The following is a 25,876-nucleotide window of genomic DNA, read 5'->3' as shown; positions in this document are numbered from 1 at the left end:
AGCTGAAGTTTTACCTTCTCACATTTAGTGCCAAGAGTCCCATTTGCATTGGAGAGGGCCACGAGGAGCAAGAAGAGCATTGTGGGAGGCCGTGGTGCAAAGAGCAGGCAACACAGAGGGGCGGACTGGTGATTTGAGTTGTTGGTCCCCTGGGAGTGGTCAATGCTGCAGTTCAAAGAGACGGATTGGCAGTGGCTTGTATTGATTCTTGGTGCAAGAGGAGCAGTCAGGGTGCAAACAGGCCCATTCGCAAAGAGCCCGAAAGCTTGGTTTTGGCACCCATGAGCCACACCAACGGACCAGACCTGACCGGCACCACTTGGGGGTCAGAAGCTCACTGCAGCCGGGTGTAGGAGCTGTTTGGGGAGCCTTATATGTCCCTGAGGCTCAGATCAGGAGGCCAGCAGACTAGCGCTTGGAGCCACTCTAGGGTTCTTTGTTCAAAATGAACTAGCACATCCAGTTTTTCTTCCCCAGGAAAAAGGGCAGCAAGCAACAGGTCAGCACAGCTGGGCAGCAGTTCCTTCAGAGAAGAAGTCCAGCAGAGTGGCAGTACTTGTAGCAACACAGCAGTCCTTCCTGGCAGAGCACTGACAGGTCCAGAAGTGTACTGAAGAGTTGGTGTCTGAGGTTCACTATTTACACCCAGTTGTGCCTGTGAAGTATGGTAGAAACTCTTAGAGGTTTCCCTTTGAAGTCCGCAGACATCCTGCCTCCCGTATCTTGGCTCCAGACTAACTTCAAGGGGTATGCATACACAATGCACAACTGTCAGTTATACCCAGTCATGTTCCCAGAGACAGGCTACATTCACTAAATGTCTAAGGCAGGAAAAATGCCAACTTTCTAAAAGTGGCATTTTCAAAACTGTAATGTAAAATCCAACTTCGCCATAAGTTACAATTTTAAATTAGGATTCCCAGAGACACCAAACATGAACAAATTACTTATGCCAATTTATAAAATGTAAAATGTTAACTCCAAAGTTATCCTATGGCACAGGTAGGCCTTGATGTAGTGAGAAACACATTTAAAGGTGTGTCACTACCAGAACATTGGAAACTTAAAAGTACATGTCCTACTTATAAATACATTACACCCTGCCCTCTGTGCTGTCCAGGGTCTACCCTAAGGGTGACATATACATTAAAAAGGAAGGTTTGGACCTGGCAAAAGGTTTAATTTCCCAGGTTGAAAAGGTAGTTTACAAACTGCACACACAGGCTGCAATGGCATGCCTGACACATGTTTAAAGTGCTACTTAAGTGAGTGGCACAATCAGTGCTGCAGCCCCAGTAGTAGCATTTACTTTACAGGCCTTAGGTACATGTAGTACCCATTTACTAAGGACTTATAAGTACATTAAATATGCCAACTGAGTATAAGCCAATTCTACCATGTTTTAAGGAGAGAGCACAAGTACTTCAGCACTGGTTAGCAGTGGTGAAGTGCACAGAGTCCTTAGGCCAACAAAAATGAATTCACAAAAAATAGGATTATGAAGTCAAAAAGGGTGAGGAGTGCCCTGCAGAAAGGGCCAACTTGGACACTGCTTCTCTTCAATAAGCCCAAGGGCAAGAATACAACTCTTAAGTCATTTAGGGAATGACAATAAGATTGTCACTACTGCTCAATCCCATGGCTTCATACTCAATGCTATGCTCCACAAAAATCATGTTAATTTCAGTCAAATATGGTTATTTCGGAATAAATACGTCCTTAAAATACAAGTTACTTACCTTAACGAAATATCTGGTAGAGATATATTCTAGTTGCAGATTCCTTACCTTAGAATTTCCCCCATGCGTCAGACTGGATCCGTAGATTTTTCTTTGAGCAATACCCTTGCGCGTCGGTAGGTGGCGTCGGTCGACTCCGCAAGCGTCGGCATCGTAGTCGCCGTGATGACGTTGGGAGTAGTATATAGATGCCACTTTCGCACAGTGACGTCAGTTTGTTTTAACGACTTTCCACGCCAAAGCGCAGAGCCGCTATGAACACTGATATTGGTGCGCCAGAGCTAAGGACCTGAAAGGGGAAACCATGTCCCTAGAAATCAGTTCGCAAGCGGGGAGGATGGGTGGGCGGTAAGGAATCTGCAACTAGAATATGTCTCTACCAGATATTTTGTTACCAAAGGTAAGTAACTTGTACATCTGATAGAGACTTCTAGTTGCAGATTCCTTACCTTTGAGCAGATACCCAAGCAATGCCATCCTCGGTGGTGGGCTGCGAACCAAGATCATACTAGGAAGTCCTGCAGGACCAAAAGACCAAAGCAGTCGTCCCGACGGACTTGACTGTCCAGGCAGTAATGTTTAGCAAACGTGTGCAGGGACGCCCACGTAGCTGCCTGGCAGAAATCCAGGACAGGAACTCCGCGTGCTAACGCAGTGGAAGCAGCAGTTGCTCTGGTGGAATGAGCACACAAGCCCTCAGGGGTTGCTTCATTGACCAAAGCGTAGCACATTTTGATGCAAAGAAGCACCCATTGAGAGATGGTATGCTTTCGCACCGCCTTCTCTTTTTTCGCACCCACATACCCAACAAAGGGTTAATCGTCCACCCGGAAATTTTTAGTATGATTAAGATAGAACGCCAACGCTCTCTTTGGGTCCAGACGGTGGAGTCTCTCCTCCTAATGGGAAGGATGTGGGGGTGCGTAGAAAGTAGGCAGGGTGATGGACTGGCCCACATGAAAAGGCGTAACCACCTTAGGAAGGAAGGAAGTCTTAGTGTGCAACACCACTTTGTCAGGGTGCACAGACAAGTATGGAGGTTTAGATGAAAGGGCTTGAAGCTTACTCACACTGCAAGCAAAGGTGATAGCAACAAGAAAGACAGTTTTGAAGGTGAGGAGCCGCAATGGACAATTATGCATCGGCTCAAAGGGAGTACACTTCAAATAGGTATGCACAAGGTTGAGGTTCCACTGAGGCATGATAAATGGTGTCCTTTTAGGATTCTACTCACAATAGGAGATTTAAAATGTGAGGGCTGATCAGGTAACCTAAAGGAGGCCAAAGAAAGAATGAACAGAAGAACCTCAGATAGAGGGTCAGAGAGGGGATCAACAGATTTGTTGGTACACCATGCCACAAATTTATTCCAATGGCAGGCGTATACAGTTTTGGTTGAGGGATGCCTGGCTGCCAAGATAACATCGCAGACTTCGGGTGGAAGATCAAAAGTCATCAACTGTCGCTGCTCGATCTCCATGCATATAGGCGGAGGTTGGACAGGTTCAGGTGAAGAACCATCCCCTGTTGCTGCGACAGAAGATCCGCCCGAAGAGGCAGTCTGAGTGGAGGATCGATGGACATGCTCAATAGCTCTGGATACCAGACTCTCCGTGCCTAGTCGGGAGCCACCAAGATGACTTGGGCTCAGTCGTTCCTGATCTTCTTGAGAACTCTGGGCAGACGTGGTATAGAAGTGGTATAGGCGGAAAGAGGCCGGGGTTCCACGCAAGAGGAAAAGCGTCTCCGAGCGAGTGCCGCCTTGGAAACTCCAACGTGCAAAACAGCTGACATTGCCGTTCTCTACGGAGGCAAACAGATCTAACCAAGGCTCTCCACACTGCTGAAAGAGACCTTTGCGCCACCTCCGGGTGGAGACGCCATTCGTGATCGGCTGTGCATCGACGGCTGAGTTTGCCTGCTCTGGCGTTGAGGGAACCCACCAGATGTTGAACCATCAGGGTAATGTCCTGATGTTCCAGCCATGTCCAGAGGCGTAGTCCCTCCTGACAGAGGGTCCAGGACCCTACTCCGCCCTGTTTGTTGCAGTACCACATGGTGGTAGTATTGTCCGTGAACATCTGCACTACGTTCCATTTGAGAGAGGGAAGAAATGCTTTCAACGCAAGCCTGATCGCCCGGAGCTCCAGAAGACTGATATGGAGCCCAGACTTCGCCGGAGAACAGAGGAGTCTGATCTCCGCCTCTCCCATGTGGCCGCCTGTAGGAGGCTGGACTGGCTTGTAGTGAGTACCAAGGGGTACTTGCACCTTGCACCAGGCCCAGTTATCCCTTATTAGTGTATAGGGTGTCTAGCAGCTTAGGCTGATAGATAATGGTAGCTTAGCAGAGCAGCTTAGGCTGAACTAGGAGACGTGTGAAGCTACTACAGTACCACTTAGTGTCATATGCACAATATCATAAGAAAACACAATACACAGTTATACTAAAAATAAAGGTACTTTATTTTTATGACAATATGCCAAAGTATCTTAGAGTGTACCCTCAGTGAGAGGATAGGAAATATACACAAGATATATATACACAATAGCAAAAATATGCAGTATAGTCTTAGAAAAAAGTGCAAACAATGTATAGTTACAATAGGATGCAATGGGGAAACATAGGGATAGGGGCAACACAAACCATATACTCCAAAAGTGGAATGCGAACCACGAATGGACCCCAAACCTATGTGACCTTGTAGAGGGTCGCTGGGACTATTAGAAAATAGTGAGAGTTAGAAAAATTACCCACCCCAAGACCCTGAAAAGTGAGTGCAAAGTGCACTAAAGTTCCCCTAAGGACAAAATAGTCGTGTTAGAGGAATAATGCAGGAAAGACACAAACCAGCAATGCAACAACTGTGGATTTCCAATCTAGGGTACCTGTGGAACAAGGGGACCAAGTCCAAAAGTCACAAGCAAGTCGGAGATGGGCAGATGCCCAGGAAATGCCAGCTGCGGGTGCAAAGAAGCTTCGACTGGACAGAAGAAGCTGAGGTTTCTGCAGGAACGAAAAGGGCTAGAGACTTCCCCTTTGGTGGACGGATCCCTCTCGCCTTGGAGAGTCGTGCAGAAGTGTTTTCCCGCCGGAAGGACGCCAACAAGCCTTGCTAGACGCAAAGCGTGCGTTTGGCGTTTTTGGACGCTGCTGGGGCCCAGGAGGGACCAGGAGGTCGCAAATTGGACCTGAAGAGAGAGGGGACGTCGAGCAAGACAAAGAGCCCTCACTGAAGCAGGTAGCATCCAGAGAAGTGCCAGAAACAGGCACTACGAGGATGCGTGAAACGGTGCTCGCCGAAGTTGCACAAAGGAGTCCCACGTCGCCGGAGACCAACTTAGAAAGTCGTGCAATGCAGGTTAGAGTGCCGTGGACCCAGGCTTGGCTGTGCACGAAGGATTTCCGCCGGAAGTGCACAGGGGCCGGAGTAGCTGCAAAGTCGCAGTTCCCAGCAATGCAGCCCAGCGAGGTGAGGCAAGGACTTACCTCCACCAAACTTGGGCTGAAGAGTCACTGGACTGTGGGGGTCACTTGGACAGAGTCGCTGGATTCGAGGGACCTCGCTCGTCGTGCTGAGAGGAGACCCAAGGGACCGGTGATGCAGCTTTTTGGTGCCTGCGGTTGCAGGGGGAAGATTCCGTCGACCCACGGGAGATTTCTTCGGAGCTTCTGGTGCAGAGAGGAGGCAGGCTACCCCCACAGCATGCACAAGCAGGAAAACAGTCGAGAAGGCGGCAGGATCAGCGTTACAGAGTTGCAGTAGTCGTCTTTGCTACTATGTTGCAGGTTTGCAGGCTTCCAGCGCGGTCAGCAGTCGTTTCCTTATCAGAAGGTGAAGAGAGAGATGCAGAGGAACTCGGATGAGCTCTTGCATTCGTTATCTAAAGTTTCCCCAGAGACAGAGACCCTAAATAGCCAGAAAAGAGGGTTTGGCTACCTAGGAGAGAGGATAAGCTACTAACACCTGAAGGAGCCTATCAGCAGGAGTCTCTGACGTCACCTGGTGGCACTGGCCACTCAGAGCAGTCCAGTGTGCCAGCAGCACCTCTGTTTCCAAGATGGCAGAGGTCTGGAGCACACTGGAGGAGCTCTGGACACCTCCCAGGGGAGGTGCAGGTCAGGGGAGTGGTCACTCCCCTTTCCTTTGTCCAGTTTCGCGCCAGAGCAGGGGCTAAGGGGTCCCTGAACCGGTGTAGACTGGCTTATGCAGAATTGGGCACATCTGTGCCCAACAGCATTTCCAGAGGCTGGGGGAGGCTACTCCTCCCCTGCCTTCACACCATTTTCCAAAGGGAGAGGGTGTCACACCCTCTCTCAGAGGAAGTTCTTTGTTCTGTCATCCTGGGCCAGGCCTGGCTGGACCCCAGGAGGGCAGCTGCCTGTCTGAGGGGTTGGCAGCAGCAGCAGCTGCAGTGAAACCCCAGGAAGGGCAGTTTGGCAGTACCAGGGTCTGTGCTACAGACCACTGGGATCATGGGATTGTGCCAACTATGCCAGGATGGCATAGAGGGGGCAATTCCATGATCATAGACATGTTACATGGCCATATTCGGAGTTACCATTGTGAAGCTACATATAGGTAGTGACCTATATGTAGTGCACGCGTGTAATGGTGTCCCCGCACTCACAAAGTTCAGGGAATTGGCTCTGAACAATGTGGGGGCACCTTGGCTAGTGCCAGGGTGCCCTCACACTAAGTAACTTTGCACCTAAACTTTACCAGGTAAAGGTTAGACATATAGGTGACTTATAAGTTACTTAAGTGCAGTGTAAAATGGCTGTGAAATAACGTGGACGTTATTTCACTCAGGCTGCAGTGGCAGGCCTGTGTAAGAATTGTTAGAGCTCCCTATGGGTGGCAAAAGAAATGCTGCAGCCCATAGGGATCTCCTGGAACCCCAATACCCTGGGTACCTCAGTACCATATACTAGGGAATTATAAGGGTGTTCCAGTAAGCCAATGTAAATTGGTAAAAATGGTCACTAGCCTGTCAGTGACAATTTGGAAAGAAATGAGAGAGCATAACCACTGAGGTTCTGATTAGCAGAGCCTCAGTGAGACAGTTAGTCACTACACAGGTAACACATTCAGGCACACTTATGAGCACTGGGGCCCTGGGTTACCAGGGTCCCAGTGACACATACAACTAAAACAACATATATACAGTGAAAAATGGGGGTAACATGCCAGGCAAGATGGTACTTTCCTACACAACCCCACCCCAAACGAAGGACAATAAGACTAGCCATGACCTGATGAGTCTTCATTGTCTAAGTGGAAATATCTGGAGAGTCCATCTGCATTGGAGTGGCTACTCCCAGGTCTATGTTCCACTGTATAGTCCATTCCCTGTAGGGATATGGACCACCTCAACAATTTAGGATTTTCACCTTTCATTTGTTTTAGCCAAAGTAGAGGTTTGTGGTCTGTCTGAACAATGAAGTGAGTGCCAAACAGGTATGGCCTCAACTTCTTCAGAGCCCAGACCACAGCAAAGGCCTCCCTCTCAATGGCAGACCAACGCTTTTCTCTAGGGGTCAACCTCCTACTAATAAAAGCAACAGGTTGATCCTGGCCCTCAGAATTAAGTTGTGATAGGACTGCCCCTACTCCTAATTCAGATGCATCAGTTTGGACATAGAATTTTTTAGAGTAACAAGGGCTTTTCAGGACAGGTGCAGAGCACATGGCCTGCTTCAGCTCCTCAAAAGCTTTCTGACAGCTTGCTGTCCATAATACCTTTTTAGGCATTTTCTTGGAAGTGAGGTCATTAAGAGGGGCTGCAATGGAGCCATAGTTCTTAATGAACCTCCTGTAATACCCAGTGAGGCCTAGGAAGGCTCTCACCTGAGTCTGAGTGGTAGGGGGAACCCAATCAATAATAGTTTGGATTTTCCCCTGAAGTGGTGCAATCTGTTCCCCACCAACAAGGTGTCCCAGATAAACCACCTTACCCTGCCCTATCTGGCACTTTGAAGCCTTGATAGTGAGGCCTGCCTTTTGCAGGGCCTCCAAAACTTTCCATAGGTGGACCAGGTGATCATCCCAGCTGGAGCTAAAGACAGCTATATCGTCCAAATATGCTGCACTGAAAGCTTCCAGCCCTTGCAGGACTGTGTTCACCAACCTTTGAAAAGTGGCAGGTGCATTTTTCAAACCAAAAGGCATTACAGTAAACTGGTAATGTCCTCCAATGGTAGAAAATGCAGTCTTAGGTTTAGCATCTTCTGATAATTTGATCTGCCAATACCCTGCAGTCAAATCAAAAGTGCTTAGATACTTGGCAGATGCCAGTGTATCTATAAGCTCATCTGCCCTGGGTATAGGGTGAGCATCAGTTTTGGTTACCAAGTTGAGACCTCTATAGTCTACACAAAACCTCATTTCCTTCTTTCCATCTTTAGAATTGGGTTTTGGTACCAGTACCACAGGAGAAGCCCATGGACTGTCAGAGTGCTCAACCACTCCTAGTTCCAACATTTTCTGAACTTCTTGCTTTATGCAGTCCCTGACATGGTCAGGCTGCCTATAGATCTTACTTTTGACAGGTAAACTGTCTCCAGTATCTATAGTGTGCTCACACCAAGAAGTGGTGCCTGGCACAGTAGAGAAGAGTTCTGAAAATTGTCCTAGGAGATTTATGCAATTATCTTTCTGCTCAGCAGTAAGACAATCAGCCAAAACTACACCTTCCACAAGAGCATCTTGTTCTGTGGAAGAGAAGAGATCAGGTAGAGGATCACTGTCTTCTTCCTGTCCCTCATCAGTTGCCATGAGCAGGGTGAGATCAGCCCTGTCATAGTAGGGTTTCAGGCGGTTGACATGGAGCACCCTAAGGGGACTCCTGGCAGTGCCTAAGTCAACCAAGTAGGTGACTTCACCCTTCTTTTCAACAATTGTGTGGGGTCCACTCCATTTATCTTGGAGTGCTCTTGGGGCCACAGGCTCCAAGACCCACACTTTCTGCCCTGGTTTGTACTGAACCAAAACAGCCTTCTGATCATGCCATTGCTTCTGGAGCTCTTGGCTGGCCTGAAGGTTTTTACTGGCCTTTTTCATGTACTCAGCCATCCTTGATCTGAGGCCAAGTACATAATCCACAATATCCTGCTTAGGAGCTTTTAAAGGTTGTTCCCAACCCTCCTTTACAAGTGTGAGTGGACCCCTAACAGGGTGTCCAAAAAGAAGTTCAAAGGGGCTGAAGCCCACTCCTTTCTGGGGTACCTCCCTGTAGGCAAAAAGGAGGCATGGTAGAAGGATATCCCATCTCCTGCGGAGTTTTTCAGGGAGACCCATAATCATGCCTTTGAGAGTTTTATTAAATCTCTCCACCAGTCCATTTGTTTGTGGATGATAGGGTGTTGTGAACTTGTAAGTTACACCACACTCTTTCCACATGGCCTTTAAGTATGCAGACATGAAATTGCTTCCTCTGTCTGATACCACTTCCTTTGGGAAGCCCACCCTGGAAAATATTCCCAGGAGGGCCTTTGCCACTGCAGGTGCTGTAGTGGTCCTTAAAGGAATAGCTTCAGGATATCTTGTGGCATGGTCCACTACCACTAAGATAAACCTATTGCCTGAAGCAGTAGGAGGGTCAAGGGGGCCAACTATGTCAACCCCTACCCTTTCAAAGGGAACCCCAACCACAGGCAGTGGGATAAGGGGTGCCTTTGGGGTGCCACCTGTCTTGCCACTGGCTTGACAGGTTTCACAGGACTTACAAAATTCTTTTGTGTCCTCAGACATCCTAGGCCAATGAAACAGGGGAACAAGCCTGTCCCAAGTTTTCATTTGTCCTAGATGCCCAGCTAAGGGAATGTCATTTGCCAGTGTTAGGAGGAACTTTCTGTACTCCTGAGGAATCACTAATCTCCTGGCAGCTCCAGGTTTAGGATCCCTATGCTCAGTGTACAAGAGGTTGTCCTCCCAGTAAACTCTGTGAGAGTCACTGACATCCCCATTAGCCTGTTTGACAGCTTGCTGTCTGAGACCCTCTAATGTGGGACAGGTTTGCTGTGCCACGCTCAGCTCCTCTCTGGCAGGCCCCCCTTCACCCAAAAGCTCAGCAGTGTCTGCTTCCAGCTCCTCTGGTGTAGGTTCTGCACAGGGAGGGAATTCTTCTTCCTCAGAAGTAGAATCCACTGTAGAGGGAGGGATAGTAGGAAGTGGTTTGCTTCTACCAGCCCTAGCTTTAGGGAGCACTTGGTCCATTGTTCCAGGATCCAAGCTTCCCTGTCCTTTTTGCTTTTTGGCCTGAGCCCTTGTCAAAGCAAAAATATGCCCTGGGATGCCCAGCATTGCTGCATGGGCCTCCAACTCCACATCTGACCAAGCTGATGTCTCCAAATCATTCCCTAATAGACAGTCTACAGGTAAATCTGAAGCTACCACAACTTTCTTTGGACCAGTTACCCCCCCCCAGTTGAGATTTACAACAGCCATGGGGTGGCTTTGTGTTATGTTGTGAGCATCGGTTACTTGGTACTGGTGTCCAAGTATGTGTTGTTCAGGGTGTACCAGTTTCTCAATCACCATTGTGACACTGGCACATGTGTCCCTGTAGGCCTGGACCTCAACACCATTTATTAGGGTTAGTTGCTTGTACTTCTCCAAGTTATGGGGGCAAGCAACCAAAGTGGCTAAATCAATAGCCCCTTCAGAGACTAAAGTAGCCTCTGTGGTCTCCCTAATCAGACCAACCCCAACTAAATTACCAAAAGTGAGCCCAGCTACTCCCTTGGATTGGCTATTAGTAGGTTTGCTCCCACCACCACTGCTATTAGTAGGGACACTAGGTGTAGCAGTAGGGGTTGTAGTGGTAGGAGCTGTGGTGCCTTTCTTTGGACAACTGGGACCTGTTGTCCAATGGCCTTTTATTTTACATAAATAGCACCATGGTTTCTTTTCCTTGTTCTGATTAAAGGAGGATTTGGACCCACCACCCGCACCAGAGTGTTTTTGTGGGCCTGATGAAGACTCATTTTTAGATTTGTCCCCACCCTTGTCAGAAGACTTACCATCCTTCTTTTTGTTGCCATCTTTGTCACCCCCTGTATGAACTTTTCTGTTCACTCTTGTTCTGACCCATTTGTCTGCCTTCTTTCCCAATTCTTGGGGAGAGGTCAGATCAGAGTCCACCAAGTACTGGTGCAACAAATCAGACACACAATTATTAAGAATATGCTCTCTCAGGATTAAGTTATACAGGCTGTCATAATCAGTAACTTTACTGCCATGTAACCACCCCTCCAAGGCCTTCACTGAATGGTCAATAAAATCAACCCAGTCTTGTGAAGACTCCTTTTTGGTCTCTCTGAACTTTATCCTGTACTGTTCAGTGGTTAAGCCATAACCATCCAGGAGTGCATTCTTAAGAACTTGGAAATTATTAGCATCATTTTCTTTCACAGTAAGGAGCCTATCCCTACCTTTTCCACTAAATGATAGCCATAGGATAGCAGCCCACTGCCTTTGAGGGACATCCTGTACAACACAGGCCCTCTCAAGTGCAGCAAACCACTTGTTAATGTCATCCCCCTCCTTATAAGGGGGAACTATCTTGTGCAGATTCCTGGAATCATGCTCTTTTGCAGGATGACTATGGGGAATACTGCTGCTGCCACCATGGGTATCTAAACCCAACTTCTGTCTTTCCTTCTCTAATTCAAAAGACTGTCTATCCAAATCCAGCTGTTGCTTTTTAAGCTTCAGTCTGGTTTGTTCCACCCTCAACTTATTGAGTTCCCTCTCTAACATTCTGTCATCAGGGTTGGTGGGAGGGACATTTCTAGAAACAGAGCTATGATGGGAATGAACAGAAGGAGACCTGTCCCTTACAGGGGCCACCCTAACAGCTTGGTTTACAGAAACATTACTACCAGTATGGTGAGAATATATGCTTTTGCTATGATGTGAGACAACACTATTTCTCTGGTGTGGCTCATCATCATTACCATCTATGCTAGACTGTCTAGTAATGGGCAGGCTAGGAAGTTTCTTTCCTGAATCTTTTCCTGGGGGAGTCCCTGAATCAGATTGGGAACTATTAGGTACTTTTTCAACAGATGGGGCACCTATGGCCTTATCCTGTTCTCTAAGCATGTTAAGTAACAGTTCCAAGGAAGGATTCTTCCCTACACTCAAACCTCTCTCTATACAGAGACTCCTTGCTCTTTTCCAGCTAAGGTTGTCATATGCAAGTTTGGACAGATCAACACTTTGGCCTGTGCCAGACATTTTTTAGAGAGAGTTAAAGTGATAGAAAAAGAGAAAAAAGTTTTCAGAACTTTTTGGAAAGACAGAAAAAAACTTTTTAAACTTTTAAGAACTTTTTGAAAGTTTAGGAGTACTTTTCAGCACTTAGAAAAGAGTGAAAAGAGGAAATGCAAAACTTTTTGGCTATGTGTATATACACTGACCTTGTTTTGTATATTTTTCTCTTATGAAAAGTACAATGACAAGAGTGGTAAGTAGTCTCAAGCACTTATCCCACCACTGCACAACCAACGTAGGAGGCTGGACTGGCTTGTAGTGAGTACCAAGGGGTACTTGCACCTTGCACCAGGCCCAGTTATCCCTTATTAGTGTATAGGGTGTCTAGCAGCTTAGGCTGATAGATAATGGTAGCTTAGCAGAGCAGCTTAGGCTGAACTAGGAGACGTGTGAAGCTACTATAGTACCACTTAGTGTCATATGCACAATATCATAAGAAAACACAATACACAGTTATACTAAAAATAAAGGTACTTTATTTTTATGACAATATGCCAAAGTATCTTAGAGTGTACCCTCAGTGAGAGGATAGGAAATATACACAAGATATATATACACAATAGCAAAAATATGCAGTATAGTCTTAGAAAACAGTGCAAACAATGTATAGTTACAATAGGATGCAATGGGGAAACATAGGGATAGGGGCAACACAAACCATATACTCCAAAAGTGGAATGCGAACCACGAATGGACCCCAAACCTATGTGACCTTGTAGAGGGTCGCTGGGACTATTAGAAAATAGTGAGAGTTAGAAAAATAACCCTCCCCAAGACCCTGAAAAGTGAGTGCAAAGTGCACTAAAGTTCCCCTAAGGACAAAATAGTCGTGTTAGAGGAATAATGCAGGAAAGACACAAACCAGCAATGCAACAACTGTGGATTTCCAATCTAGGGTACCTGTGGAACAAGGGGACCAAGTCCAAAAGTCACAAGCAAGTCGGAGATGGGCAGATGCCCAGGAAATGCCAGCTGCGGGTGCAAAGAAGCTTCGACTGGACAGAAGAAGCTGAGGTTTCTGCAGGAACGAAAAGGGCTAGAGACTTCCCCTTTGGTGGACGGATCCCTCTCGCCTTGGAGAGTCGTGCAGAAGTGTTTTCCCGCCGGAAGGATGCCAACAAGCCTTGCTAGACGCAAAGCGTGCGTTTGGCGTTTTTGGACGCTGCTGGGGCCCAGGAGGGACCAGGAGGTCGCAAATTGGACCTGAAGAGAGGGGGGACGTCGAGCAAGACAAAGAGCCCTCACTGAAGCAGGTAGCACCCGGAGAAGTGCCAGAAACAGGCACTACGAGGATGCGTGAAACGGTGCTCGCCGAAGTTGCACAAAGGAGTCCCACGTCGCCGGAGACCAACTTAGAAAGTCGTGCAATGCAGGTTAGAGTGCCGTGGACCCAGGCTTGGCTGTGCACGAAGGATTTCTGCCGGAAGTGCACAGGGGCCGGAGTAGCTGCAAAGTCGCGGTTCCCAGCAATGCAGCCCAGCGAGGTGAGGCAAGGACTTACCTCCACCAAACTTGGGCTGAAGAGTCACTGGACTGTGGGGGTCACTTGGACAGAGTCGCTGGATTCGAGGGACCTCGCTCGTCGTGCTGAGAGGAGACCCAAGGGACCGGTGATGCAGCTTTTTGGTGCCTGCGGTTGCAGGGGGAAGATTCCGTCGACCCACGGGAGATTTCTTCGGAGCTTCTGGTGCAGAGAGGAGGCAGGCTACCCCCACAGCATGCACAAGCAGGAAAACAGTTGAGAAGGCGGCAGGATCAGCGTTACAGAGTTGCAGTAGTCGTCTTTGCTACTATGTTGCAGGTTTGCAGGCTTCCAGCGCGGTCAGCAGTCGTTTCCTTATCAGAAGGTGAAGAGAGAGATGCAGAGGAACTCGGATGAGCTCTTGCATTCGTTATCTAAAGTTTCCCCAGAGACAGAGACCCTAAATAGCCAGAAAAGAGGGTTTGGCTACCTAGGAGAGAGGATAAGCTACTAACACCTGAAGGAGCCTATCAGCAGGAGTCTCTGACGTCACCTGGTGGCACTGGCCACTCAGAGCAGTCCAGTGTGCCAGCAGCACCTCTGTTTCCAAGATGGCAGAGGTCTGGAGCACACTGGAGGAGCTCTGGACACCTCCCAGGGGAGGTGCAGGTCAGGGGAATGGTCACTCCCCTTTCCTTTGTCCAGTTTCGCGCCAGAGCAGGGGCTAAGGGGTCCCTGAACTGGTGTAGACTGGCTTATGCAGAATTGGGCACATCTGTGCCCAACAAAGCATTTCCAGAGGCTGGGGGAGGCTACTCCTCCCCTGCCTTCACACCATTTTCCAAAGGGAGAGGGTGTCACACCCTCTCTCAGAGGAAGTTCTTTGTTCTGCCATCCTGGGCCAGGCCTGGCTGGACCCCAGGAGGGCAGCTGCCTGTCTGAGGGGTTGGCAGCAGCAGCAGCTGCAGTGAAACCCCAGGAAGGGCAGTTTGGCAGTACCAGGGTCTGTGCTACAGACCACTGGGATCATGGGATTGTGCCAACTATGCCAGGATGGCATAGAGGGGGCAATTCCATGATCATAGACATGTTACATGGCCATATTCGGAGTTACCATTGTGAAGCTACATATAGGTAGTGACCTATATGTAGTGCACGCGTGTAATGGTGTCCCCGCACTCACAAAGTTCAGGGAATTGGCTCTGAACAATGTGGGGGCACCTTGGCTAGTGCCAGGGTGCCCTCACACTAAGTAACTTTGCACCTAACCTTTACCAGGTAAAGGTTAGACATATAGGTGACTTATAAGTTACTTAAGTGCAGTGTAAAATGGCTGTGAAATAACATGGACGTTATTTCACTCAGGCTGCAGTGGCAGGCCTGTGTAAGAATGGTCAGAGCTCCCTATGGGTGGCAAAAGAAATGCTGCAGCCCATAGGGATCTCCTGGAACCCCAATACCCTGGGTACCTCAGTACCATATACTAGGGAATTATAAGGGTGTTCCAGTAAGCCAATGTAAATTGGTAAAAATGGTCACTAGCCTGTCAGTGACAATTTGGAAAGAAATGAGAGAGCATAACCACTGAGGTTCTGATTAGCAGAGCCTCAGTGAGACAGTTAGTCACTACACAGGTAACACATTCAGGCACACTTATGAGCACTGGGGCCCTGGGTTACCAGGGTCCCAGTGACACATACAACTAAAACAACATATATACAGTGAAAAATGGGGGTAACATGCCAGGCAAAATGGTACTTTCCTACACCGCCCCAACCCAGAAGTGACGCATATGTCACTATAGAGAGATCCGGTTGGGGAAGGGAGAGGGATCTGCCGTGGACCCAATGCGGATTCGAAAGCAACCACTGCAGGTCTTTCACAGTCCCCCCCGAGATCTGGACTATGTCGGAGATATTCCCCTGATGCTGTGCCCACTGGAATTCTAGGTCCCACTGCAGAGCCCGCATATGTCATCTGGCATGTGTTACTAGCAGGATGCATCAGGCAGAGTCAGTCTCACTGAAACCCAAGATCGAGGCCGAAAGATCGGAATCATAGCCTGAATGTCTTGGACTTGCTTTTGGGAGGATAAGCCCAAAACTGCACTGCATCCAGAACAGCTCCGATGAAAGGGAGCTTCTGAGAGGGAGTCAGGTGTGACTTCGGCACGTTTATAGTGAACCCCAGCGTGTGCAGAAAGTTTGCCGTAGTCTGAAGGTGGGAGACGACTTTCTGGGGCGAGTCCGCCTTCAACAGCCAGTCATTCAGGAAGGGGAAGAATGACACCCCCAACCTGTGCAGATGAGCTGCAACCACCGCCATCACTTTCGTGAACACATGAGGGGCGCTGGTAAGGCCGAAGGGGAGCACAGTAAACTGAAAGTGCTTGTGACCTACCACGAATCGTAGGTAACGTCTGTGGGCAGGCGGGATGGGGATGTGGAAAAAAGCGTCCTCAAGTCCAACGCTACAATCCAGTCTTCTGGGTCCAAGGCAGACAGAACCTGAGCCAAGGTGAGCATTTTGAATTTCTCCTTCTTGAGGAAGTAGTCCAGGTCCCGAAGGTCTAGGATAGGACATAAGCCCTTGTCCTTTTTCGGCACCAGAAAGTAGTGGGCATAACAACCATAACCTACTTCGGGCACAGGGACCTTTTCTATATCTCCCTTGGCCAAGAGAGCTGCGACTTCCTGGTGGAGAAGTGCCAAATGATCTTCTGGAAGGTGACTGAAGGATGGAGGCATGGCTGGTGGAGCTGATTCGAAAGTAGCCTTTACGAACGATCTGCAAACCCCGCCTGTCCGTAGTGATGGATACCATAAGTCGCTCCCTCGGCCGTGGCCATGGTAGGAGGAGACAGCATGCCAGCGTCAGGAGAAGTATCCAGACCACTGGTGTCGCCCAATTTGTGAGCCTAGTCCAAAGATGGGTTATCCTGGTATTCATAAGGGTCCAGGGACCCATCCAATCCCTCCCCAAATTTGCACCCATTGGAAAAAGGGTCCGAATCCGACCTGGGGCGCATAGGCCCCATCGAAGAAAAAGACGGAGTCGGCCGATGCCACTCTGACTCCGAGTCGTCGGTGATAAGGATCGGGTTGACGTAGATAGTGGGCACTACCGACGTCGAGAGCGTCGATAATCGACCCGGCGCCGGGGAAGGTCTCAAGGGAGCGACGGTGCGGATCCGGAAGTGACCTCGGTGGCCGGAGCTGTAGCTGCCGGCGCGGAACCCAAAGGCCTTTCAACTGAACCCCTTGGGCCTGAAGGCGCTGTATCGAGGTAAGTCCGCCCAAAGATGAGGCGCATAGCCTCCTAAAATTCTTTAAGCTGGGCGGGGGTCGCTACAGCTGCGGGAAACTCGGGGAAGCGCGGAGCTGACCCAGACGCATGCTCCGAGGCCAGAAGCCTTGAGCGTCGACGCTCTTCCTACGTCATGTCAGGGGCAAAGTCGGAGAATGATGGGATCTCTTCGACTTCTTCTTCTTCTAACCTTGACCCGAGGATTTTGAAGAAGACGAGTGGTGATGGCTCCCCGAACGGTCTCGAGACCTTCCCCTAGATCGAGACCGTGACTTACGCGGAGTTGAGTGCCGGGCTGGCATTAGCTTTATGGACCACTCCCTCAAAGCCTTCGGGTGCATGGCCCGGCACTCAGAGCCCGACTTTGGGTCGTGGTCACGCTCAAGACACCACAGAAAAACTAGATGAGGATCTGTCACCGACATTGTGTGGTGACAGTCCTCGCATGGCTTAAAACCGGTCTTCGGGGACATCCTTGACGCACCAAATATCTCACTGGAAAACTCAACAAAACGGTCGAAGTCCGTCAAAAACAGACCAGGGTAGCTCTTCTCTGGATCTGTGCATGGCGTGGAAAGAAAAGAACTGACATCACTGCGCGAAGGCGGCGTCTATATACTACTCCTGACGTCATCACAGCAACTTCGATGCCAACGACGCCCACGGAGTCGACCAACGCCACCTCCTGACGTGCAAGGGTATTGCTTGAAGAAAAATCTCCGAGTCCAGTCTGCCGCCTGGGGGAAATTCTAAGGTAAGGAATCTGCAACTAGAAGTCTGTATCAGATACAAAATGCATTACAATACAAAGAATAATAAAACAACCAATGAGATAAAAAAACATAAAATCACAATAGCTAAAAACATTTGATAAAATTGTCCAAATCATTCTTCCAACAATAGTTCCCCAGCAATAACAAACTGCATATTTGACATAATCCATGTCAATCCTAGGTGAGCACTGCTCAGGTGCATGTGCTCACCGACTGACTATAAAACCAAGGTGACGTGGTGAGCAAAATAAGGATGGATTAAACCCAGATCTGTGACTGTGGATATGTGTTTGAAATGTTTCAACACTCCGTCCATCATTTTATTTTGTGATATAGATGTTATTTTGTGATGTTGCTATGTGTGCCCTATGTGGCTAGGGTATGCCCAGACGTGGCTCCCTTTCTCACCGCATCACAGGATTCAAGCTAGCCTGGTTGATAAGGGGTGATATCCCGAAACAGGTCCCAGGATATTTATTTCCAGTCCAGGGAGGACCTGGCTTGGCAGTTTGGCCTGGTCTGTTCTCATGGGAAGCAGGGCAAAGACTGATTTGTATATGGCTGGGTCCAAACTGGGGTGACGTGGCAAGCAAAATAATTATGAATTAAACCCAGATCTGTTACTGGGGGTGAGTGTTTGAAAGGTTTGAACACTCCGTCCATCATTTTATTTTGTGATGTTGATATGTATGCCTAAGTGGCTAGGGTATTCCCAGACGTGGCTCCCTTGCTCGTTGCGCCACTGGATTCAAGCTAGCCTGGCTGATATGGGGTAGTATCCCGAAACTGGACCCAGGATACTTGTTTCCAGTCCAGGGAGGACCGGGCTTGGCAGTTTGGGCTGGACTGTTCCCATGGGGAGCAGGGCAAAGACTGATTTGCATATGGCTAGGTCCAAACTGGGGTGACCTGGTGAGCAAAATAACAATGGAATAAACCCAGACCTGTGACTGGGAGTGATTGTTTGAAAAGTTTCAACACTCTGACCATCATTTTATTTTGTGAAGTTTCTATGTGCGCCCCAAGTGGCTAAGGTATGCCCAGATGTGTCTCCATTGCTTTCTGCGCCACTGGATTCAAGCTAACCTGGCTGATGAGGGATGATTCCCTGAAACCGGTCCCCTAATACTTGTTTTAGGTCCAGGGAGGACCTGGCTTGGCAATTTCGGGCTGGACTGTTCCCATGGGGAGCAGGGCAAAGACTGATTTGCATATGGCTGGGTCCAACCTGGGGTGATATGGCGAGCAAAATAATGATGGATTAAACCCAGATCTGTGACTGAGGGAAAAGATTCAACACTTTGTCCATCATTTTATTTTGTGATGTTGCTATGCATTCAGAGACAGGCAGAGGCACAGAATGGTTAACATAAGAAGAAGCTAACTTTTTAAGTCATATTTCAGACTTACAATTTAAAATCCGACTTCACTATAACTTGTGTTTTTAAATTGTGAGTAGAGAGACACCAAACTCCATATTTCTATCTCTCCCAATTAGAAATTACACTTAAAAGATGTATTAAGGTAATCCCAGTGTTATCCTATGGGAGAGACAGGCCTTGCAATAGTGAAAAATGTAAGATTTTTTCATTACCTAAGCATGTTAAACCTAAAAGTACATGTTCACCTTTTTAAATACACTGCACACTGCCCTTGTAGCTAACTAGGGCCTACCCTAGGGGTGACTTACATGTGATAAAAAGGAATGCTTGAGCCTGGCAAGTGGGTACACTTGCCAAGTCGAAATGGCAGTCTAAAATTGCACACACAGGCTCTGCAGTGGCAGGCTTGAGGCATGTTTGAAAGGCTACTGTAGTGGACGACACACTCAGTGCTGCAAGCCCACTAGTACCATTTAATTTACAGGTCCTAGGCACATATAGCGCACTTTACTAGGGACTTGCAAGCAAATTAAATATGCCAATTGTGGATAAGCCAATGTTACCATGTATGTTTTAGAGTACAGAGCACCTGCACTTTAGCTCTAGTCACCAGTGGTAAAGTGCCCAGAGTCCTAAAACCAACAAAAACAAGGTCAGAAAAGGAGGAGGAGGAAGGCAAAAAGTCTGTGGATGACCCTTCATAAAGGGCCATTACCAAAAGTGAGGTTACAATTTTGAAGTACATATTTGCATTTCACCCATTTAGGCAATGTGACTCTCCCAGAATTACACAATTTTCAGTCAAGTACCGATGCAAGGATTCAAATACAAGTCCCTTAGCTCCCAAGTCAGCAGCTTAGTCACTGGGCCACAACCCTTTTCAAGGGCTGAGAGAATTCAGGAATTAATCAATTCTTTATACTAGTATACCAAAGACAGGTTCCAAATATGGCACCAAACCAAAAGACTGAGGGGGTCATTACAAGTTTGGCGGTCGGGGACACCTGACCAGCCAATGCAGTTGGTTTCGAAAGGAGTTACGTGTTTTATTTTTTTAGTTGAAAATGAGTTTAATTTCCATATTTTTCACTTTTGCAAGCAGTTCAAGACTTTCTTAGGCCAATCTAGGTAGGAAGAATTACTTTAATCCAGTTTAAAATGGATAAAAGCAATTTCTGCTATCACTTTATGTAAAAGACAAATAAGGGAAACTTCTCCGTGAGGATTTTAAAGGAAGGCGACAAGATCTCTTTACAGCAGTAATCTGGGATTTCAGTGAAAGTTTTGAGTCAAATATAATTCATTAGGTGCGGATGGTGATGTCAACTCTGCTTAGTGCAGCGTCTAGGGAGCGGTCTGTTCTGATACAGGGGAGATCAAAACAGTGAATGGTGGAGGCACAGGGGGTCACATCTTGATTGGTTCACCCTAAATTACAGCCTTCATGGAGGGGCGATGTCTGCTGCCCGTGGTAAAAAGACACTTCAAATAAGCAGTGGCTGCAGAGGGCTGAACGAACCAAGGTAATGGTGAAAGGGGACTGTTCCAAAGCTAGTCTCTGTGTGTTTGTGTGTTGTATGTATTTGTGTGTTCATGACACGATCTCCAGCACACAGATAAAGCTGTCCGTAGCCATGTTTAGAAATAATTGAATCAGTTTCAACGAATAATCTGAATACATTTCAAATGTGATGGTGAGTCATGTAATTGTTTATAGGGGGCTGGATATCTGTTCCGAGTAGATGAGGCTTGCAGGTGAGTGGTGAAGAAACTGTAAGCAGTGCTGGTATACACATTCACAACTGTCCCAGGAAAAACACCAGAAGGAAAACCTTAAACATATGTCTGGTGTAAATGGGCAGCAAAAAAGGATCCATTCGGCAATCAGTGCAGACAGCACGTGCTGCTTGCTGTGCTCAGTTCTGGTCTACGGTGCTCATAAAAGGCGTATGTATTTCTACTCCTGGTAAATTCTGCACCCAGAGGAATCGGTATCTGCAGAATGGAGTAAATACCAACCTGACAACATGAGCACTTAGCACGAGATGGGAGGAGGAGGAGATTGCAGCAGATAATGCTTTCATTGCTTCTTAGTGATGCTGATAACCCAGCGTCCATGGTCCACATCCTATTATGTACTTCCTTTCCAGTCTCTCTGGTAGAATAGTGCAGGTGGTAGCTTTGCACTGAAGTGAGGCATTGTGGGATTGGATCCCCTCCATGGCTCCGCCACAGGAGAAGGAGGAGCTAGAAAGCAGTATGAAGGGGAGGCAGTAACTTGTACTGGATTTGTGGCAGCAGAGTCTCTGCTTTTAGGTGCTGATGCACCTCATTTAGTAAGCAATGGGGTGGCAAAGATGGAGTGAGAAGTAAGCTATGCAACAAATAAATAGGAAAGTATTACACAGATGCGCCCCTCACATGTGCATGCCTTCTTCAACATGTGATGCCTGCTCATTAGGATTCTGGAAATACGCTCATAAGTGTGTTGGTTAGTTGCACATTTTTGGTCCCTGCATTTAATGCCTGTCACAGATGCTGAACAAGTGTCCCTATAAATTAACTTCTTTTTTTCCCCAAACAAAATCATTATTAGAGCTTTATGTTTCTGATTTTGCAGCCAGTGTGAAACTACTTCATTAGTTCTCCTGAGTTTCAGTCTGCCTCAGAGTACCAGACATGTTGAATTTTACTGCTTCTACTGAGGGTCCGCCAATGTCAGTGCTTGCTACTTTTGTAGGTTGGCTAGACTTACACACTACAGGGCAGATGTATCATCATTTCACGCCGTGCAACGCAGCAAGCCACCTGTCTGCGCTGCGTGGAAGGGAAACGGCAGGAATGCGCCTCATTTAACATGATAAGGCACATTCCTGTATTTTCCTTGTCCTGGCGCACAATGTGCTGCCTTGTGCCACTGCAGGCACCCTTGCACCATGGTCCAAGGGTGCCTGTGTTGCAGGTAAGATTGTTCTTGTGAAGGGAGGGACACCTTCCTGCACAAAAACAATTCTCAGAGGTATTTTCCTCTTTCCAGGTGTGCTGCAGAATGCAGCACACCTGGAAAGAGGAAACAGAAGGAGAAATAAAGACATTTCTCTTCGTTGTACCTCCCCTGGGAAGGTGTAGCATTTTGTCACATTACCAGGCTTACCACTGTTGGTAAATCTGGGAATGCGCTACAATCCATGGGTGAATCCGTGGGAACACTGATGCTCCACCCATGGAACGCCTCCCTGAGGCAGAGTAACACAAGGCAGCAATTTGCACTGGCTTGCGATACTCTAGGTTGATCAATCCACTCAGGCGAAAGAACAATGCACACAATGATATGTATGCCCCTACAATTACTTATGGTGCCCCAGGACAAGGACATGCTTGAGTTTATTCGGCATCAAAGTAACAAGTTATAGAACTCATGCAATAAGGTTGAACACAACAACATTTTGCTTTACAGGATCTGTTAATTAACTATAAAATATGCATGCTCTGCTGTTCTTCTAAGCCACAAGTCTTACTGTCCATATAGGCACAAACAGTTTTATGACAATGTAAAATAAAACAAACTGTATACCTTTTCACCTGTTAAAGCTACCATATCCAGAGGACCATACATAAAGCGTCCAACCAAGACCTGATGGCCATCCTCTGCTGCGATGATGTCATTGGCTCTGTGATTGGCAGTCACATTCTGAATAAGGAAAAGAAAACAGCTTATTACACAACTTCTGCATTCCTGAAGACAGCACCTGAAGTAAACCCCTCCTTGACTCCTGGATCCACAAACTGTGTGTTGAATGAAACATTGGTGTGCAGCTTAATCTTATAGTGTGTTTTGTAGTGAACATGCTGCAGAACCCAAAAGAAGAATGAGAAAGAAAGTAAAAAAGCATTAGCAAGATACAGAAGATAGGAAACAGCTAGTTTTGTGTAGGGGATAGGTGTGTCGCTTAAAGATTGTTATGCATTTAATTTTATTTTTGGTACTGATTGTGCTTTGGCTACTCTGGCATCTACAGTGAGATGTGTGAAGATCAATGTGCTGAGTCACAAAATCATTTATGCATACAGAAAATAGTCCTACAGGAGTAATATTTTCCATACTCTTTCATGCTTTTATGAATTGGCCCTAAAACATTCAACTCCCTATAAGTGGAAAGACAGTGTAGCCCTTTTTATTTGTACTAATTGTATATTACTATTCCCAGAGTATTCCCATTTTAGATGCGTTGGAGCCAATTCACAAAGCCATGTAAAATTTATACCTAGGCAAGAAAATGTCATTCATGATCAATCCATACAGGAGGTGACATAATGGACTTTATTTCCCATCATCCATCTCCACAGTAAGTGACATCACCACATGTCCCAGAATCCACTGCACAGATATTGATATCACCTTCTATCCTTTTCCTTCTTCATTCAACTCCTCAGGGCATCCCATCACACAGGCATCCCTGGCAAAGGCCAGACATGGGAGGTGCATGCTTGGACCTGTTAGGGCAAAGGGCCTTGTAACAGAACCCCCAGTCCCACTGAAACCTACAAGGTAAGATATAATTATGTACTTTACGCAGCGCTGCATACTGCCAATCCCCACATTCACATCGAGACCTAGAGCCAAACACGCACATATTCCACACACAACCTCACACAACAGAACACACATTCCATCACATGTTAACTTATGCTCTATCTGCAATAATCCACACCCCAGAAATTGCAGATCTCATCTCTATCACTAGCTTGAGACCCTCTACATGAAAGAAACATGGTTCACCCTGACATAATCAAAGATCCTAGATGTCCTTCTTCCCACAGGCTATGGCATCCATTGTATGGACAATGCCAATACGAGGGGTGGATGCCTCACTGTCATTCAAAAATCCTCCTGGTCCTGGAACCAAGGCAAGCAAGTAACACTCAACTCCATGGAGCCGCTCTCATGCTATTTTCCATTCACTGTAACTCAGAAATCACCTACAGGGCTCTAAGGCAGAATACGTCGTTTATTGATGACTTCTCAGATCTCCTCACCACTCATCCATCTATCTTGGCCACATCACCCTCTCAGGTGGCTTCAACTTTCCATACAAAAAGTTAAGAAAACCAAGAGACACTGTTCTCAACCACATCAACAGGCTTGATGTAGTACAGCACATCACTCAACCAACACACTCTAAGGACCACATCCTCTACCTCATATTTACAACATCACCAACAATCCAATGCAAACCACCCATACCCCTGTATTGGACTGACCCCCAAACCATCTCTATCTCTCTGCTCTGTGCCCTCTCAAAAAACTGAGGCTGGTCCAAAAGTAAAGGTGTTGACTAGAAATATAGGGTAACCAGGAAAGGGTACTGCCAGTGGCCCCCACTAGAGACTTCAAGGTTTGGATGGGGGTGGGATGCTTAACTGTTGAAGGCAGATGGGAGGTCGGCAATATAAGGAGACATGGGTCACCTTTATTTATTTGTTTATTTATTTTAATTTTATTTATAGTCTTGTAAAGTGCACAGCTACCCACAAAGGGTTTCCCGCGCTAAGTGTAACTTACAGCCAAGCTGTCCATTCAGATTAGCCATGTCTTCAAGCCTTTGTGAAAAGCAAGCAGAGAGGTGCAGTCCCTAAGAGATTTGGGGAAAGAATTCCACAGTTTCTGGCCCAGCACTGCAAATGAGTGTCCTCCCATCCAAGCCAAACAAAACTTTGGTACAGTAAAAAGAGCAAGGTTGGAGGATGTCAAAGTGTGGGACGGGTTGTGTGGTGTCACAAGATCCTGAATATAATATGGATCTATTTTGGTTTTGGCCTTAAACAAATAACAAAGAGCCTTAAATTGGACTCATTTAAGGAAAAGGAGCCAGTGTATCTCCACAAGAAGGTGAACAACTGAAGCATGCTTGGGGAGCCAAAAAAGCAGCCTAGCGGCTGCATTCTGAAAATACTACAATTGTCTGATAGAAGCAAGATCTATTCACAGGTAAAGGATGTTACCATAGTCAAGATGTGATAAGATTAGAGCTTGGACAACTGTCCTCTGAGAAGACTTAGGAATCATCCAGATGCTCTTCCTCACTCATGTTTGCACAGCAAACAGTTAGCGTTCGCCCTAGACACCTGAGACTTCATAGATAGTTTCTCATTAAGGACAACGCCTAGATTCTTCACTGTAGAAGACAGAGTGGGGAGAGGTACAGGCGAGTCTGGCCAATGTTGAGGATCCCAAAGATGAGTAAACATGCCCTGGACCATGACCTCTGTTTTATCACAACTGAGCTTGAGCGAGTTGACAGTTATCCAAGTGGCCACTGGACTTAAGGCAGGCTCAAATCAGAAGGTCCATGGACCTGAGCAGGTGACAGTGAAAAAATAATTTGTGTATTACCTCATAAGAATACATGGTCTGACTGCAACTCTCCACCACATCTGGCAAAGGGCAGATGTAAATGTTAAATAACAAAGGACTTAACACCGAGCCCTGAAGAACCCCATAAGATAAAGCCCTAGGGAAGACTTGAAACATACGGGCCTTCAAAAAAAATGCTAACTAAGCCAGGGCTGTGCCCTCCAGACCCAGCAATAGCAGACATTCGAGCAAGATGGAATAGGACACAGTATCAAAAGCTGCATTTAGATCTAACAAAATAAGTGCAGCTATGCCACCTGCATCTAGGAGGCTTCTAAAATGTTCAGTGACTATAAGGAGGATAGATTTTGTACTGCTTCCATTCCTAAAGCCCGACTGCATAGGATGGAAAAACACCTGGGCTTCCACATAGGATGTAAGAAAAAGTTTCACTTGGCTCCAATATTTTAGAGAACACAGGCAGCAGAGAAATTGGCCTAAAATACAACTAGGTTAGGTCACAATGCGGGAATCAGAGAGATCTCATACCACCTTAAAAAGCATCTTAGGACAGCTTTGT

General features: G+C 47.1%; 1 protein-coding gene across 2 annotated transcripts in view; it reads right to left on the bottom strand.

The window, feature by feature from the left end:
• PITPNM3 (PITPNM family member 3) overlaps positions 1-25,876 on the bottom strand; it is a 1,929,018-nt gene that overhangs the window by 95,560 nt on the left and 1,807,582 nt on the right. For both annotated transcript variants that reach the window (XM_069226994.1, XM_069226995.1), the window contains exon 14: positions 22,516-22,632. In XM_069226994.1, coding sequence (XP_069083095.1) covers positions 22,516-22,632 — 117 coding nt within the window. The remainder of the gene's footprint in view (positions 1-22,515; positions 22,633-25,876) is intronic.

Source organism: Pleurodeles waltl, chromosome 3_2, assembly GCF_031143425.1.
Source record: "Pleurodeles waltl isolate 20211129_DDA chromosome 3_2, aPleWal1.hap1.20221129, whole genome shotgun sequence".
In the NCBI taxonomy this organism is placed as follows: domain Eukaryota; kingdom Metazoa; phylum Chordata; class Amphibia; order Caudata; family Salamandridae; genus Pleurodeles; species Pleurodeles waltl.
The sequence above is the reverse complement of the archived record's forward strand: the minus strand, read 5'-3'. Positions and strand labels throughout refer to the sequence as shown.